Genomic DNA, 15,549 nt, shown 5'->3' on the forward strand with positions numbered 1-15,549 from the left:
CATTCTCTCCATACTGCACTGTAAAAGGCACTTATTTTACTGGTGTTGCACTAAGAACCCCTATGGGTCATGCTGGGGGCTCTTTTCCCCACAGACATCCCCTCGCCCCAGCAAGCTCATTATCAGTATATTCCATGCAGGAGGGTGGTGCAAGACATTAAGTAATACTGATAATGAAGGCATTAAATAATATTGGACCCAGTATCATATCTTGGGGTATGTCACTAGTCACTGGACACCAGTGCAACTCTGCCACTGATCACAATGAAAGCAAGCCCTCTGAGCCTGGCAGCTCAGCCAGTTTTCGGTCCTTCTCCGTTTCTATTTATCTAAATCACACCTCAATGCTTCCCATACAGTGATGTTACAGAAGATTGTCAAAAGCCATTCTAAAGTTGAGATAAACGTGCATACATGACCACAAACTTGGATTAGAAACCTCTCTGTAAGACTACTCATCCTTACAGAACAACCATTAGTGCTGAAATACTTTAAATCAAGATCATAAGCAGCAAAGCCCAAGGAGTGGCTGAGGCCACTTGGTTTGTTTAGCCTGGAGGAGACTGAGGGGAGCCCTTATTGCGGTCTGCAACATCCTTATGAAACAGAGGAGCAGGCATTCATCTGTTCACCCTCGTGACTACTGACAGGACTCGAGAAAACGGCATAAAGCTGAGTTAGGGAAGGTTTAGGCTGGATATCAGGAAAAGGTTCTTCCCTAGAGGATGGCTGACAACTGGAACAGGCTCCTCAGGGCAGTGGTCAAGGCTGGTCAAGGCTGACAGAGCTCAAGGAGCATTTGGACATCGCTCTTGGGCACAGGGTGTGATTTCTGGGGTGTCCTGTGCGGGCCGGTAATTGGACTCGATATTCCTGATGGATCCCTTCCAACTCAGTATATCCTACGATTCTAACATTTCCTTTCCTCTTCTTTTTTCTCTCTCCATTCCCGATTTTCCCTCAAACCGCTCCCTCTGCCCTCAGGGTGGGCGGCGCGCGCGGCGCCCGTTGCCCCGGCGACGCGGCCCCGAAGTCTCGCGAGGCGGCGCGCGGCTCTCGCGGGCAGGGCGGAAGCGGCCGCCGTGTTTACAACCCGCGCTGGGGCCGGGACGCGCCGGGCCGGGCCGGGGGCACCGGCGAGCGCCCCTCGCCCATGTGCCCGCAGCCCCCGCCGTCCATGGAAGTGATGGAGGGGCCCCTCAACCTGGTGAGCGCGGGGAGTGGAGGGGAAGGGGGGGGAGTGGAGGGGAAGGGGGGGCGCGTCTGGTCAACCGGTGCCGCCGCTGCTCCCGCCGCTCAGACAGCGGGGAGAGGGTGACACCGCTCGGCTCCTAGCCCCGGGTGAGCAGGCGGGGAGGCGCGACCTGAACAAAAAAAGGCGCTCTTGCCGCCCTTCTTTCCCCCAGACACCTGTTCAGGTGTCGGGCCAGGCCCTGCCCGGACGGGAGCGGGGCCCGGCGGCGGCTCCGGGAGGGAGCGGGGTGCGCTCGGCCCGGTCCCGCCGGGGCCAGCGCTGCTCCGGGCCCGGAGCGCGGCGCGGAGAGGGGAAGCGGCCGGGTGCGTGTCGTGGCATGTTTACATTGGAGGGGTGTGGGGACATCGCCTTGCAAAAGCGAGGGACAGTGGCAGCTCAGGAAGGAAGCGTCTAGAGGAAGCGTTTAGATGACACAGACCATAACCGTGAGGCTTGTCAGGGCCTGGTATTGGCTAAGTGCTTCCTTTAATTTCAGAAGGTGAAATGCTTTAAAACCTTAAATCAGTAATTGTTTTGCTTAAACTAAATTTCTAAGGAACCTGAACTGAAACACAGATAATCTAAAAATCACTTCTTCACAAAAGCTAATCAGATGTTAAACAGTCTGAATTGTCAGGTCTCTGTCCCATAGACAAGATCTAGGTCAAGAAGAAGAGTTAATTCTCTGCTGCCTTGTGGGTTTTACCAAAGCTGTAGCTTGGCCATGTGGTGATACACAGAGCATTCCCTTAGAAAACAAGTTTAGGTCCAGCAGTCCAGTTAGCCAGAGGCAGCACACTGAGAATACAGCTGTATTGCTTCCAGGAATGAGTTAGATCCAGGAATTGTTTAGACATTGCCATGCAAACCTCAGAGACTGGTGTCAGTTTAGGTTTTAACCAAAGCTTATTTATGCCAGCATGGTATCAGCCCTGACAAAACATTGCCTACAGAGTCAATCAGGTATTTCTAGGTAGCTCTCCCTAGTTTCAGAAAGATTTACACAGCTGTCATTGCAGACCACCGATGGAATTAGGGCTGACAGGGTAGTAGGAAGATGGTCTGTTCAGATCTGTAGGTTCTGCAGTGGTGCAGAACCAATTGGGTATGTCAGCATCATACTATCTTCACTTTTTACTCTGTCTACTGAAAGACTAACTGAAATAAGGAATAGCAGGAAATAGGAAAGCTCTTGTAACCTGTTGATATCATGGAGTTAAAGTCAGGAAGACTTGAAGCATGGTGAAACAGGAGGGCTAAATTATAGCTACTTCACAGACATTGTAAAAACCTTTTTAAAAAGTAGATAGTAGTTCATAAGATTCTAAAGAGAAAATTATAATTGTATATTCACTAGTAAATGTCTGAAAGTAGCAACTTTTTTGGCAATGTCACCAGTCAGTAATGTTTCTTACTGAGACCACTTAGAAGGATTATAGGAGTGACATGACTGTGACTAAAGCCTGGTTTATGACTTGGCAACCACAAAAGGAGCGTGCAGTCACCATGCCTGTCTAGCTCCAGGCTGACAGTGAGGTCAAGACACTTCTGGATGTAATGGATGATACAGGGAAGAGTTGCTTTACACACTTCCATACACACAGTTATGAATTTGGCTGTGAATATGTTCCTACTGCCTGAGAGTATCCTGAAATACAAAAACTTTTCTCGAAACTGCTGTGCAATATAGTCATGGATCATCATATACAGGAGAGTGAGACATCCATTGAGGCTGTGTCAAGCACCATGAAACTCCTCATGATAAGAGGGTGATTGGGTTCAGTGCCATGGTTAGAGCATGCCTAGGTTTTTACAAGGACGTGAGCAGGAAGGAGTAACTACAGTTCTGCAAAGCTCTGCTGTTCACAGCCCCTCCCTGCTGTGGAGCTTCAGATTGACAACATCATTCAGGGAAGGTGCCAACCTCCAAAATAAGGATGTTCATTTAAGTTTTTGATACTATCCAGTGTTACCTATTGCACTCTCTTTTTCCATAAATTTCTTCTCTTACCTAAATCTAGTTCCAATGAATTGGAAAAGCACAGCTTTTTCCAAATATGCCAATGAGAAAAATAAAGCTACCAAAAAAAAAAAAAGGAAAACCAACCAAAGCCACCAAATCACCCAACACCTAAACTACAAAGTGATACAGTAATCATTAGTCTTATTTAACTGCTATCAATGGTTTAAATACAAGATATTTTCCCTCTTCCAATGTATCACAACTTGACAATTTTCACAAAACTGATTTTCCATCAGTTAAGGCTATTCATTAGAATTTACCACAGTACTTGAATCTTGCTTTGTCTTGTAAAAATTGTCTATTAGTAGTGGATTGGTGCATCTAGTCTTAGTTACTGGGAAGCATGGATACTGTCCTGATTTTCCTGGCTACTTCATCTGACCACAAAAAAACCCAAACGAAACAAAAACAATTACAAGAACAACAAAAACAACCAACCAACCCCACCTCTTACACTTTAATGCCAAATCTTCTATTTTCCTGGCTTCAGTTATGCTCTTTTTCTGAAACTTCTGAAAGATACATTTCCCTAAAATAAACATGGAGTCTTTTTCAACCTCACACAAAATATTTTTAGGTGATGCCATGGAACTTAAAACCAGCATGAAGCAAGTGGAGTCCCTGCACCAGCAGGCAGCCATACGCCAGCTGATTACTTATTTCACACATAATCTAGATCAAAAACACCTCAACATTCTTTTTACAAATTAAAACTTGCACTGTAAAAGCATGAAAATAAGTCTTCTATGAACACTGCGTGTTTTTACAGAGCATCTTGAGAGCTTCTCTGTGCTGCTTGCTATAGGGGCACTTCCTACTGCCCTCTGATTTAGGCAAAGAATTTTGATCCCACATCCAGCCATAATTTTACCCTTAGGTGTAGGAGCAAAAGTTCAACTTAAGAAGCACAACCACACACTGCTGACCATCAGAAGCTTGGAAGTAACACAGTAAAAGTGAGGCAAATAGTATTAATCTCAGGAAGAGACTAGAAATTGCTCCTTAAACAGGGTTTGACACCCAGGACTTCATAATTCTGCAGATTCTACTTTCACAGATCAGTAGTGTCCTGTAGCTAAGGAGCTATACCACCTCTACCTTGTATTCTTCCTGCAAGGTAGTAGTATTTGTATGGTTTATAATAAAATACAATCCAAAATCTGGTTAGTATCTGTCATCTCTTAAGCTTCCTGCAGCATAAAGGACCCAGCTTGAAGAGCTGCTGTTTTAGTGAAAACCAGAAAGCACAGACCAGTAGCTGGAGTGAGAACAGCACAAAATGTGTATTCCAAGAATCTCATATAATGAAAGCTTTTAATATTAATGCTGCTAGCCATCAGTAGCAACCATTCCAGTGCAAGCCAATCAATGGTTTACTTAATTATTTCAAAATGAGGTAATACTACATCCACACAAAGGCAAAATAACAAGCAGGGTAATATGCAACATGGAAGCGTAGGAGGAGAAAATAGAAAACATCTACAGAAGTTCACTAGAGACCATAGAATTTAAGCCACACATGTTAATGTGTTTGAGACTTAATGCCAGCCTGCACTTCTGTTATTTTCATTGGAAAACCAGGAATATTATGTTAATGTACAGAAACATCCATGGAACCCCATTTATTTTCTTTGATTTTTTTTTTCAGTCTTAACCTGTCAGCTGCTATACTTCACCTTCCAGTGTAAAATGAAACCAAAAAAAAGGCAGATGGACTCAATTCTGAAGTCCAATTACAGAGAGCATGCTTGTAAGGTAACAAAAGGGGAAGTATCACTAGATAGACATGCTTAACACAAAATCTGTTTTTACCACAGTGTGGAAGAACCAAAAGGTGTGAATCCACAGAGGCTGCAGGGTATCTGAGTGAAGTGGCTGGAGGTGCATCAGATACTCAGCTGAACAGCCAGATCAGTAATAGCCACCTTGGAGAAGCTGGACAATGTTGTGTACAGGCATCTAACTGCTGTAAAAACACAGCACAAAACTGTTCCTTGTGGCACATAAAGCAACTTGCAGCAGCTCCCAGTCAAGAACATAATTAGCTAAGCACTGGGTGGTTGGCAGGTGTTATTTCCTCCCTGTACCTGTGCTGTTTGGGTACCTACCAGCAGTGCCTTTCTGCTGTGTCACACTGGCCTTGCATGCCTCTCATCCAGCCACAGAGCTCAGCTCTGAGGAAGCATGACCAGCAGATTAAAGACCCAAATGAAGCCATCTCAGAGAAGCCTGGTGAGACAGACTGAAGGCACAGTTGAAGCCTTTCTGCCCCACTTGTTTTGAAATTGTTTCTCTTGGAAGCTTGTTTACTGGACAATTTGTTGTAATGGTTCAGATGCTCCTATTGAGAGGTAGCTCAGTTGCTGTAACAGCTTGAGCTTTGTGGTTTAGGGCTACATACAGACAGAAACCCAGACTGGTTTTGTGTTTATCAGGGCAGTGGAATGGTTTTCACTCATCTTGCAACCTTCAGTTAGCAAGACTTGTGTAGTACCAGCTGTGACACATTATAAATGGGGACAAGAGGGACATAGCCAAAGCAGCTGAGGTCTGTAGGCACACAAAATGCTCTGGGGAGGTGGTGGAGTCACCATCCCTGGATAAGGAAAGACCAGACATGACACTCAGTGCTATGGTCTCATTGACAGAGTGGTGTTCAGTCACAGGCTGAACTCAATCTCACTGTCTTTTCCTAATTCATTCTGGGAGTCTGAAAATGGCTCTGAAAAACAAGTTGAAGCATTTAGTGCTTTTATCATAGTAAATGGATGAAAAGGAGCTGAATGAGGTTGATTTGACTGTGCACTAGGTAAAAGGATACCACACCTTAATGAAGGTGCAGGTGCTCAGGGAAAGGGCTGCAGCTCTGCCTGGATGGGGTTTTGAAGACTCCACCTAACCCAAGCAGTATGAATGCAAGTTGGGTTCATTCCAGACCTTCTAATTGCATTTGCATGGTGAGGAACTCAAAGTAACTATTTTATCTGAAACTTGGAATAGGTTGGGAACACAGGCATAGTCAATTAGAGCTATTCAGTCAATTAACGGGGGTTGCCTAAACAGCTGCTTGCTTGTTTGCCCATATATTTAAAGTCTAATACTATTACTTACATGCAAGGTGAACTTTGACATCTTTACAATTCAATACAAAGTGATTCAAAGTGGGTCTGTATTCTCAACATCAACACTCTCATGATAGTGTCACTTGTTTTGCTCTATAGGAACACTACCCTATAATTTACATAGTTGAGTCATTGTTCTGTCAACCTTGCTAAATACAGGCTTTCAAAAACAGAAAATTGAGCTAACATGTGACTAGTGGTCTTGGTTGAACAGCCACAATGGGTTCTGCCATTTTTTGGTTGACCTTTAGTCATCTTTCTCTACAAAATACAAGTATTTAAAAATGGAGGCTTTGCTTCTCTTGGTAAAACTACACCATTCCCATTTCTTTAGTTTTACTGCAAATATATTCTCATTATTTAGCATAAGTTACAGTACAACTCTATTACTATTTTTACTTTTAGTGCAACTGCCACTGAATACAAGCATTTTCCATAGACACCCTGATCAAGGTTGCACTATTTTTAGTAAATGAATGGCCATAGTTTATTCTTAGACCTCTCAGATCAAGTTTTGCACTTGTATTCTCTTCTTCATTACATTTTTTCACTGCATATGAGGACATACACATTCAAACCTTTCTAAATTCACTGTTTCCTGGTAAGAGTGGCTTTGAAAGAGGCTCCTGTAGATGTAGCCTCTGACAGAGTGTGTGTGGGGTGGGGAGAGCCATGGTGCCCCACCTTGTCCCACCCTTTTTGGCCTGCTGCTGTAAACACCCACATGGAAAACACTTGGCACTCTCCTGGATAATAGGGCAGCAATGCAGTGTGCACTTTGACTGTTCAAAAGAGAAATCAGACCTATAGCCTTAGGGAAACAAATCCTAAAATAGATCCCTCATCTCTCAAAAAACCCTTCCCCCTTGTTTTCAGCAGTAGGAGAGCACAGGTATTAATCTTTTCAGGCAATAATAACTGATATGCACAGTCCATAACATAAAATATATGATAGCAGCATCAAGCAGTGGTTTCACTTAAAACATTTACAAACAGAAACTTCTCTGCAGTTAAACTTTCATCAGGCACCATTATTATTCTAGCAGCTGGGTTTTTCCTGCTTTTGTCATTTTAAGTAAAGTGCTGTAATCTGTGCTCCATAATCCCATTAAAATACATAATTTTCTGGTGAGTCCTTTGTAATATACTAAGAAGGCTGTAAGCTTAACATCTTGTGCAAGGCTTTGTCCAGTGAAGATCTGCTCCCCTTAGTGGAACAGAGGAAAACAAAACATACCTGTCTCAGCTGCAGGAGCACTGTTGCAATGACTGCTCTGAGGAGGGTGGTAGGCCTACTCTGTTTGAAAATGTGTACTTCATCTGCCCTTTTTTTTTTTGGAACATTATTTTTATACTGTTGAATCAAACAGGTTTTTTCCTGTTATGCTCCTTTCCACAATAGCTAACCATCAACTAGAGTTGTATGGGAAGAGTAGCAGCTTTCCTTCCTTATCCCCACAACTAGGCCAGGATCACACTGTGGTAGTCCTTTAAGTTGTAAGAGTATGCTGTGTCTAGAAAGACAATATTGCTATTTTTTCCTTTGAGGGAGCAGTAATAGGTCTGGCAAGTGGGCCTTATGGCTTCATTCCTCACAGCCTGCAGTCACATCATTCATTAGTCTATAGTGAGAAAAAACCAAACCAACAAAAAAGTGAAGTGTTAAATTTTGGTTAAAGAAAGCTGTTGATAAAGAGAAGACCCTCATTGCTGTTCTAGAGGACTATTTGATTGGGCTTTTACTCTTCTGTTCAGAGATTATATAGACAACAATTTGGGCTAGTCAGGTGGAAAGATCCAATAGGAACACTTCCCAGAATAGCAGTAAAACTTACTAAAGCAAGTGTTGTCCCTCAGCATCTCAACTACATTTACAGAGGGTATGGAAAAATATCTCACTTACTTTCTGCAGTTAGCCCAGATTGCTCCAAGTCACACAGTAAGGCTCACCCAAATCTCTTGAGAGCCAATTATATTGGAGCAAGGTGAGGAAGCTTTATAGCTTGGCCATCCTTCACTCACACCTGCTTCCTATTACAAGAGTTAAGTTGTTACACCTGTCCATTTGCCTACTGGGAATTCCTGCTCATCACGATTGGGAGAGACATCTGAAAGTAGTTGTCAGCCTGATTCCCCTTTTCAATTCTATAGCTTCTTAATAAATTAATTTCCAGCACTGCGGGTGGAAGAGGGCAGAGAAAAGAGAAATCAGATCTATAAACCCATCACTGTCAAACAGCTGGTGTTTCTGTAATACAGCAGCAAGACCAGGTCAAAGCAATCCTGCTTGAATCTGCTGGGAACCAGCATTGAGGCTCCAGAGCTGTTGTGTAAATACCTTCCTCTAGCATGACATCAGACCAGGGATAAGCTTGAGAGTAAACTTCTCTTTATGACAGAGGACCAGTTCTTCCATTGCTAGTTTATAATGGGACACAGGCCACTCTGAGTTCAAAACAGATGTGCTAGCAGTGGTGGAAACTGCATGGCTGAGGGTAACTGAGCACTCAGAACAAACCAGCAGAGTAGGTAAGATGTAGAAGCTCATCCATGATAATGGCTAGTAAGCATCCAAGTACTTCTGTTGCAGCTTCATCACTTGCTGCTAGGAAACAGCACCACTAATTTCTTCCAATTGCTTCTTGATAAATAAGCTAATGTGAAAGTGGGGGAAATTCCTTGATCTTTCCACAATCAACTAATTAGAACAGACACAGGTTAGAATAAATGGCAAGTATTTTCTTGTCAACCTGTCAAGAAAAGATAGGAAAATAGGAATTCCTTGCCCATGACTGACTGTAAAACAGCTAGTTTTCTCACATAGGGCTGTGCTGAAAACTGATTTTTTTTTTTTCCTGGTGTGGCTCTTGTTGTTTCCATTGGGAATTCTGTTGCATCAGAGTAAGATGGCCTGACATGTATATTTTAATGTAAGAGCAAGAAAGGCATTGTGATTTTGTTATCGAAGGACCCTAGGTTTTGTTTTTGTCAACATCTGTGGACTTTTGTTTTCTTAATTTTATTCACAGTTCAGCCCAACTTCTTCAGACTCCCTTCAGCTTCACTGGGAGTTAATTGAGAATGGAAATAATTTAATTGCTCAATCAAATAAGAACTGAATGTCCTCAGATGTTCTGCATGTGCTTAAGTGATTTGAGTAAGATCACACTCCAGCAGTTTAAAACATACATGAATAATGTTTGAAAACAATGAGACTCAAATTTTCATATGTAAAAACTAGTAAATGGAACTTGTCCTCTGACTTGTTGAATTGCTTTCTCAGTTCTGTCTCTGGCTATTCTATTTCCTCTTTCCCTGTTTTTTCAGACCCGCCCATGCAGTTTGCAGGAGCAGCTGTATCAATACTAATTTACTGAAAAATTGTTTTGCAAAGAACTAGCTCAGGTGTTTTTATGTCCATGACATAGCTAATTTGTAATGGGACAAGCTGCCAGGAATAACCAAGGAGATGGCTCTGTCTGTGCTGATACTGTTTGTTCATATCAAAGGGAAATAAGTTTATCTTTCTGGCATATGTTGTTTGTAGGAGTCCGTAGAAAAAGGCCATAAAACAGATGATTTTCCAATAGGAAAATACTTCCTCTTCTGAGATTATTTAACCTCAGAATAACTGGGAAATACTAACAATGCTCTGAGGATTCAGTGAAGGTGAGAAAGAAGAATATAATAAATAATATTTCTTGTGAAGAAACAAGGAGTTTTGGTTTAGGTTTTTTAAGAACACACCATATTAGCATATGAAATCAGTTTTAGGAAAGCCAAATGTCTGTCTTCATGGAGTGATGTAACTGCCAGGGATTGCTTAAGAACAGCTGTTGCCCAAACAGGTGTTTTCTCTACAAGTCATTCTCTTCTGTGGTGTCAGAGCTGCTAAGATTCTGGTAGAACACTGAACTTACTGTAATACTGTAGGGCATAACTCCACTTGGCAGAAAAAATGACAAACTGACCTGCATTTTGGGCCTTGTATTTTAAATGGATGTTAATATCAGTACCAGGTAAGTATCAGTACCTGATGTCTGTTTACTTCAAGCTCAACATGTAGTAAAGCAGTCCTGAACAGTGTGTGTAACTCACAGTCTCACCAGCTCGTGCTTGTAGCATTTCACATTCCACAGCTTGTCTTGGAGGAAGGGCCATAAAATCCATGTCTTGTAGTAATGACAAAAAAGACTTGCTTTCATGAATGTTGCAGTGCTGGTTATGCAATAGTTTCTCACTAAGCATATGCAAATACTTGCATCAAATGTTTGCTTTCAGCAACAACCTTAGTCTGTGTTTGTGGTTTACATTAGTGGTTTACAAATACTCATATAGATTTAACTGCAACAACGTGACTTTGATACTTTTAACTATGGCTGTGCTGCAACCATTAATTGGTGTAAGCTGCACACACACACAAAAAAAGGCAAGTTATTCACCCAAGAGGGAAAATGTCTTGGGCATGGGGCAGCAGAAAATATCAAATCAGCTGTAGGATGTAACACACTTCAAATATCTTGCATTCTGCCAGGTAAATTGGTCCAAAGTACTTCTCATAACTTCTTTTGGCCTGGTGTTCTTTTTACATTACTATGGTAAATGCCTGCCTAGAAAGGGGAACGTGTGCTTTCTAAAAAAAAAGCTTCAAAAGTATTTTGTTGTGTACACACCAGTTTTGCTGCATTAACAAACTTCAGTTCTTACCAGTACAGATTCTTGTAAGGTACTATTAAAGAAGTCCAATTACAAAGCTTGGAAGGGAGTGAAAATCTGAGCCTAAAAGCCTGAGAACTGGAATCAGGACAGGTTTTTCAGATGTATTGATTACTTTAAAGATAGGTATAACTATTTGTCCATTAACCCTCATTGATGTAATGTTGTTTTTTTCATTTCAAGGCTCACCAGCAAAGCAGAAAAGCAGACCGCTTGTTGGCAGCGGGGAAATATGAAGAAGCAATTTCCTGTCACAAAAAAGCTGCTGGTTAGTAGGTTATTTCTCACATTTCAGCTCTTAAAATCAGTTTCTAGATTTGCTTACACCAAGCCTATCTTGAGTTCTAGAAGTATTTGAACAATGCTTGGGCACATGGGATTCTTGGGGTGTCCTGCACAGCACCAGGAGCTGGCCTTGATGGTCCTGCTGGGTCCCTTCCAGCTCAGCAGATTCTGTGATGCTGTGTAAGTAGAATGTCTCGTTACTTGCAAAATTTATATTTTTAAAATGTCAGTTTGTTTTTCAGTCTAGATCAAGAACCCTTTTGAAAACATGTTTTCTCATGTGAGCAGCTAGAGTCAGACATTTCCAAAGTTGTTTAGATTGGGGGTGATTATCACTGTGAAGGCAGTTCTTGACTATAGATGAAGCCAACACCTTGTGGTATGCAGAGACTGAAGTTGTGTACCTGCTCTAAGCCAGTTTCACTTTATACTTTGCATTTTCTTTACTGCTTTCATAGGCGAGGTCACAGTGCTTTCTCTGTTAGTAAAGAACAAATGTTTGCTTACAAAACTTGCCTTTCCTAATGTCTGCATCAAGGCAGCTAAGAACAGGTGATAAGCTCCCCAGAACTCAAGCAAAACAGCAGTTTGCATCACAGACCTTGACTCTGCAGGGACAGCCTCTCCTCTGTGAGATCTTGTGCATTTACCTGTCCATTTAAATAGTCCTGCTTCATTTTTTGTGTTGGGGTCCCCCAGCTCTCTGAGAGTGTGCAGCTCCTTGGCAGAAGAAGAAAGGAGCTCTTAACTGGTGCAACAAGTAGGGCATTTTCAGTGACAGGGCTTGTGTGGAGACAAAGTAAGTGGCTGCTCTGAACATGGTAACCTAGATACCAGGCATTCTGCCTCCATTCATAAATACCAGAAAACCCCATAAAGTGAGAAACTAATAGTTTCTTTGGTATTTATGAATACTCAGAGTGATGAGGGATTGCACTTACATTCTAAAATGCATACTTTTTGTTTTCTTCCACTTCATATACCAAGATAAAAGCCAAAACTACACTGAATGTTTTTTGCTTTTGTCTTGCATCATTCCAAATTTGGTTGAGAATTTCTCATGCATTGTCCTTTTCAGCACTACTAAGATATGTTCAAAGTCTTTCTGGAAATTGCTGCTGCTCTAAAAACAAACTGCAGTGACCCAAGCCAACAAGATACCATGGGAAATTACTGTAAGACCATGTGTGCACTACAAGGTCTTACAGTAATTTTTTCAGACTTCTGAAAAACAGCAGGTGTTTCCAGCCACTGTAACTTGTAAATACTTTCCTCTAGACTGCTGCCTTTATGTGGGGTTGAGCACACAGGTCTGAAGGCTTTCCTTAGCTTTTCTGGAGGTGTTCAGGGTTCCCAGGCTGCCCTGAGTGCTGATGGATGATGTTCTGTCCCACAGGGTACCTCACGGACGCCATGAAGCTGACCCAGTCGGAGCAGGTGAGACCTGAGCACAGCAGCTGCCAGAACCAGCCACAGCCCCATGGTGTGCCCATGGGTTCCCTTGGGTCTGATCACACCCCTCCTGGCCATCAGCCTCTGCAAAATTCTCTGTACCCTTGGCAACTGCACCAGGAGTTTCACAAGTGTGGTAATACTAATCTTCCTAGAGAGTTTTCCCAAGGACAAGAGAAACCTTAACCCATCCAAGGGGTCTCCAACTTTCTAGTCTGCCAGACATCTTCAAGTATGTGACAAAACTAGTGTCATGTTTAACTTCATCTGTTAGTATTTTGCTGAGACAAAAACCCAAGCATCTCACCTACAGTGTGTCATTTTGGCTTAATGCATCCTGACTGGGGGATCTCTAGAAAAACAGCCCTGACATTTTTTCTTATTCATTGCATGTTTATCTGTGAGTGTAGTAGTGTAGTCTGCTCAGTACTTTTGTACCAGCAGGTTTTGAATTTAGCCAATATTATGAAATAAATAACCCTTGGAGATCAGACATCTGTCTTTGCTCCAATGGGTCATTCTTGTAGAAAATTGGTCTTTGATCCAGGTGAGTTCATAACCACTGTGCCACCTCCTTCATTAAATACGGCTGAATCATTTGGGGCCATACCTGGCCTTGGAGCAATTTGCTGCTTCATTTTGGGTGTTATTGATACAGCTACGCAGATAACATCATAGAAACATACAAAAAGTTTGCATTGTTTAGCCAGAGTGTGGCTGTGCATGCCAAGTGAATCTCTTCCTTCTTGGTGTTGGTCATAGGTCAGTTAAACTCTGGGTGCCTCTGCCCAGAGGTATTGCAGCCTGGTCAGTGACTTACAAACAAAAAGACCAGTAGTTATGCTAAATCTGACATATCTGAATCTATTGCACTGTACAAGCAGAGAGCACTTCCTGTTGGACTTAATGTCTGAATAACAAAAGCTCCCCCCTTGGGCATGCAGTGATGCTGTTGATGTAAATATTTACACACATGTAATTCAATGTTTGTGACTATTTGGGTGGCATTAGGGATCACCAACTAAATTGTTTAATCTTGTTCTTACTCAGGCTCAGCTATCACTGGAATTACAAAGGGATAGTCATATGAAACAGTTACTGCTCATCCAGGAGAGGTGGAAAAGGGCAAAGAGGGAGGAAAAGCTGAAAGCCCAGCAGAATGCTGACAAGGAAGCAGCTGCACATCTTCAGACTTCTTACAGGCCATCTGCTGAAGACTCTGATGATCAAAACATATTGGTTCCTGTTGCTCAGAAATACAGCTCTTCCACAGAGAAACATTCACAGGATGTTCGGGGTGTCTTTGACAGGGACCCAGATACACTTCTATTTCTGCTTCAGAAAAAAAAGGAGCCAGTGGAAGCATGTATTGGGAGTAAAGCGCCAAAAGATGACAAAACAATAATAGAAGAGCAGGCAACCAAAATTGCAGATTTGAAGCAGCTCATAGAATCTCTTGTAGCTGAAAACGAGAGATTAAGGAGAGAGAATAAGCAGTTAAAAGCAGAAAGAGCTAGACTCCAAAAATCTCCAGTAGACAAGGAGTTGGATGTAGACACTGACTTTGTGGAGAAGTCAGAGTTGTGGGGTCTGCAGCAGCACTCGGAATCTGCTTCTTCAGCTGCAACTTGGCAGAAGTTTGCAACAACTGCTGGGAAGGCAAAGGACATTCCAATACCCAACCTTCCCCCCCTGGACATCCCGTCCCCAGAGCTCCCACTGCTGGAGCTCTCTGATGATATACTGAAAGGACTGATGAATAGTTAAAAACCAGGAAAAGTGCTCAGTGTAGTTACCCAAACTTGAGAAAAGGGAAAGCCACCAGGACAATGGTGATGTGAGGGCAGAAACATTTACCACAATCCTACTGTTGGAGAAAAGGCATTAAGCAACTTTGTTACTGTGAAATACACATCATATCTGATTTACTTCATGGAAGTTAAAGGTACCATAGTTGGTATAAGATGGTGATCTCTTTCGTCTTTCTCCCAATGTTTCAAACCAAATGACTGCCTGGAGAATGTTTCAAGTAACACAATCCTTCAGGGTTTTTAAGTATGCTATATGTAATAGTTATCTATAATGCCATAAATGATGGTGCAGAACCTAACTGTTATGGTTGCCAGTTGGCTGCCACTTCATATTGAAAAATGCTTTCTAGCATGAATTTAAACTGTGCATTTCATTATGCATAACTTTGTTAATTCAGATACAGTGCAATTTATACACCTCCTAGATGGATTTATGTGCCACACTCTGTGTTCCTGACCATGTTAACCTCAAGTCAGGAGAGATTTTAATTTCCATGCTATGAAGGAACCAACTTACTCGTTCTGTCGATGTGGGTTTTTTGGGGGGTTATCTGTTTACATAACTAATCAGGGTGCATTGAATCTAGCTATTGGTTTCTGTATAAAGTGACATGGTTTAAAATGAAAAATCTATACTTAAGGTAAAATACCCTTTTTGTTTTCAGTGATGCATGAATGGAAGTAATTCTAGCTGGCAGTATTTGATTGAAAAAGAAATTGTTTACAGCTTAACCTGATTCAAAAAGGATAGGAAAATAAAAACCAAGGTGTTTTGACACTGTCTGTTACATCTGTACAAATGTTGCCAAGTGTAAAGAACAAATTAGTATTTGTATTAAGTGTTAGGGTACACCTACAGCTGAGCTTCCACGTTCATCATCCAGCAAATTCAAGAAAGCTGGGATG

At 42.2% G+C, this 15,549-nt stretch overlaps 1 protein-coding gene across 1 annotated transcript; it reads left to right on the forward strand.

Annotated features, from left to right (window-relative positions):
- Positions 1-1,039: 1,039 nt before the first annotated feature.
- Positions 1,040-15,421, forward strand: NRBF2 (nuclear receptor binding factor 2). Its single transcript, XM_054637170.2, has 4 exons — positions 1,040-1,207; positions 11,279-11,363; positions 12,777-12,817; positions 13,883-15,421. Exons 1-4 carry the CDS (start codon positions 1,154-1,156, stop codon positions 14,597-14,599), a joined length of 897 nt encoding a protein of 298 aa, XP_054493145.1. The 5' UTR covers positions 1,040-1,153; the 3' UTR covers positions 14,600-15,421.
- The last annotated feature ends 128 nt before the right edge of the window (positions 15,422-15,549 follow it).

The sequence above is a fragment of the Agelaius phoeniceus genome, chromosome 9 (genome assembly GCF_051311805.1).
Source record: "Agelaius phoeniceus isolate bAgePho1 chromosome 9, bAgePho1.hap1, whole genome shotgun sequence".
NCBI classification, from domain to species: Eukaryota; Metazoa; Chordata; class Aves; order Passeriformes; family Icteridae; genus Agelaius; species Agelaius phoeniceus.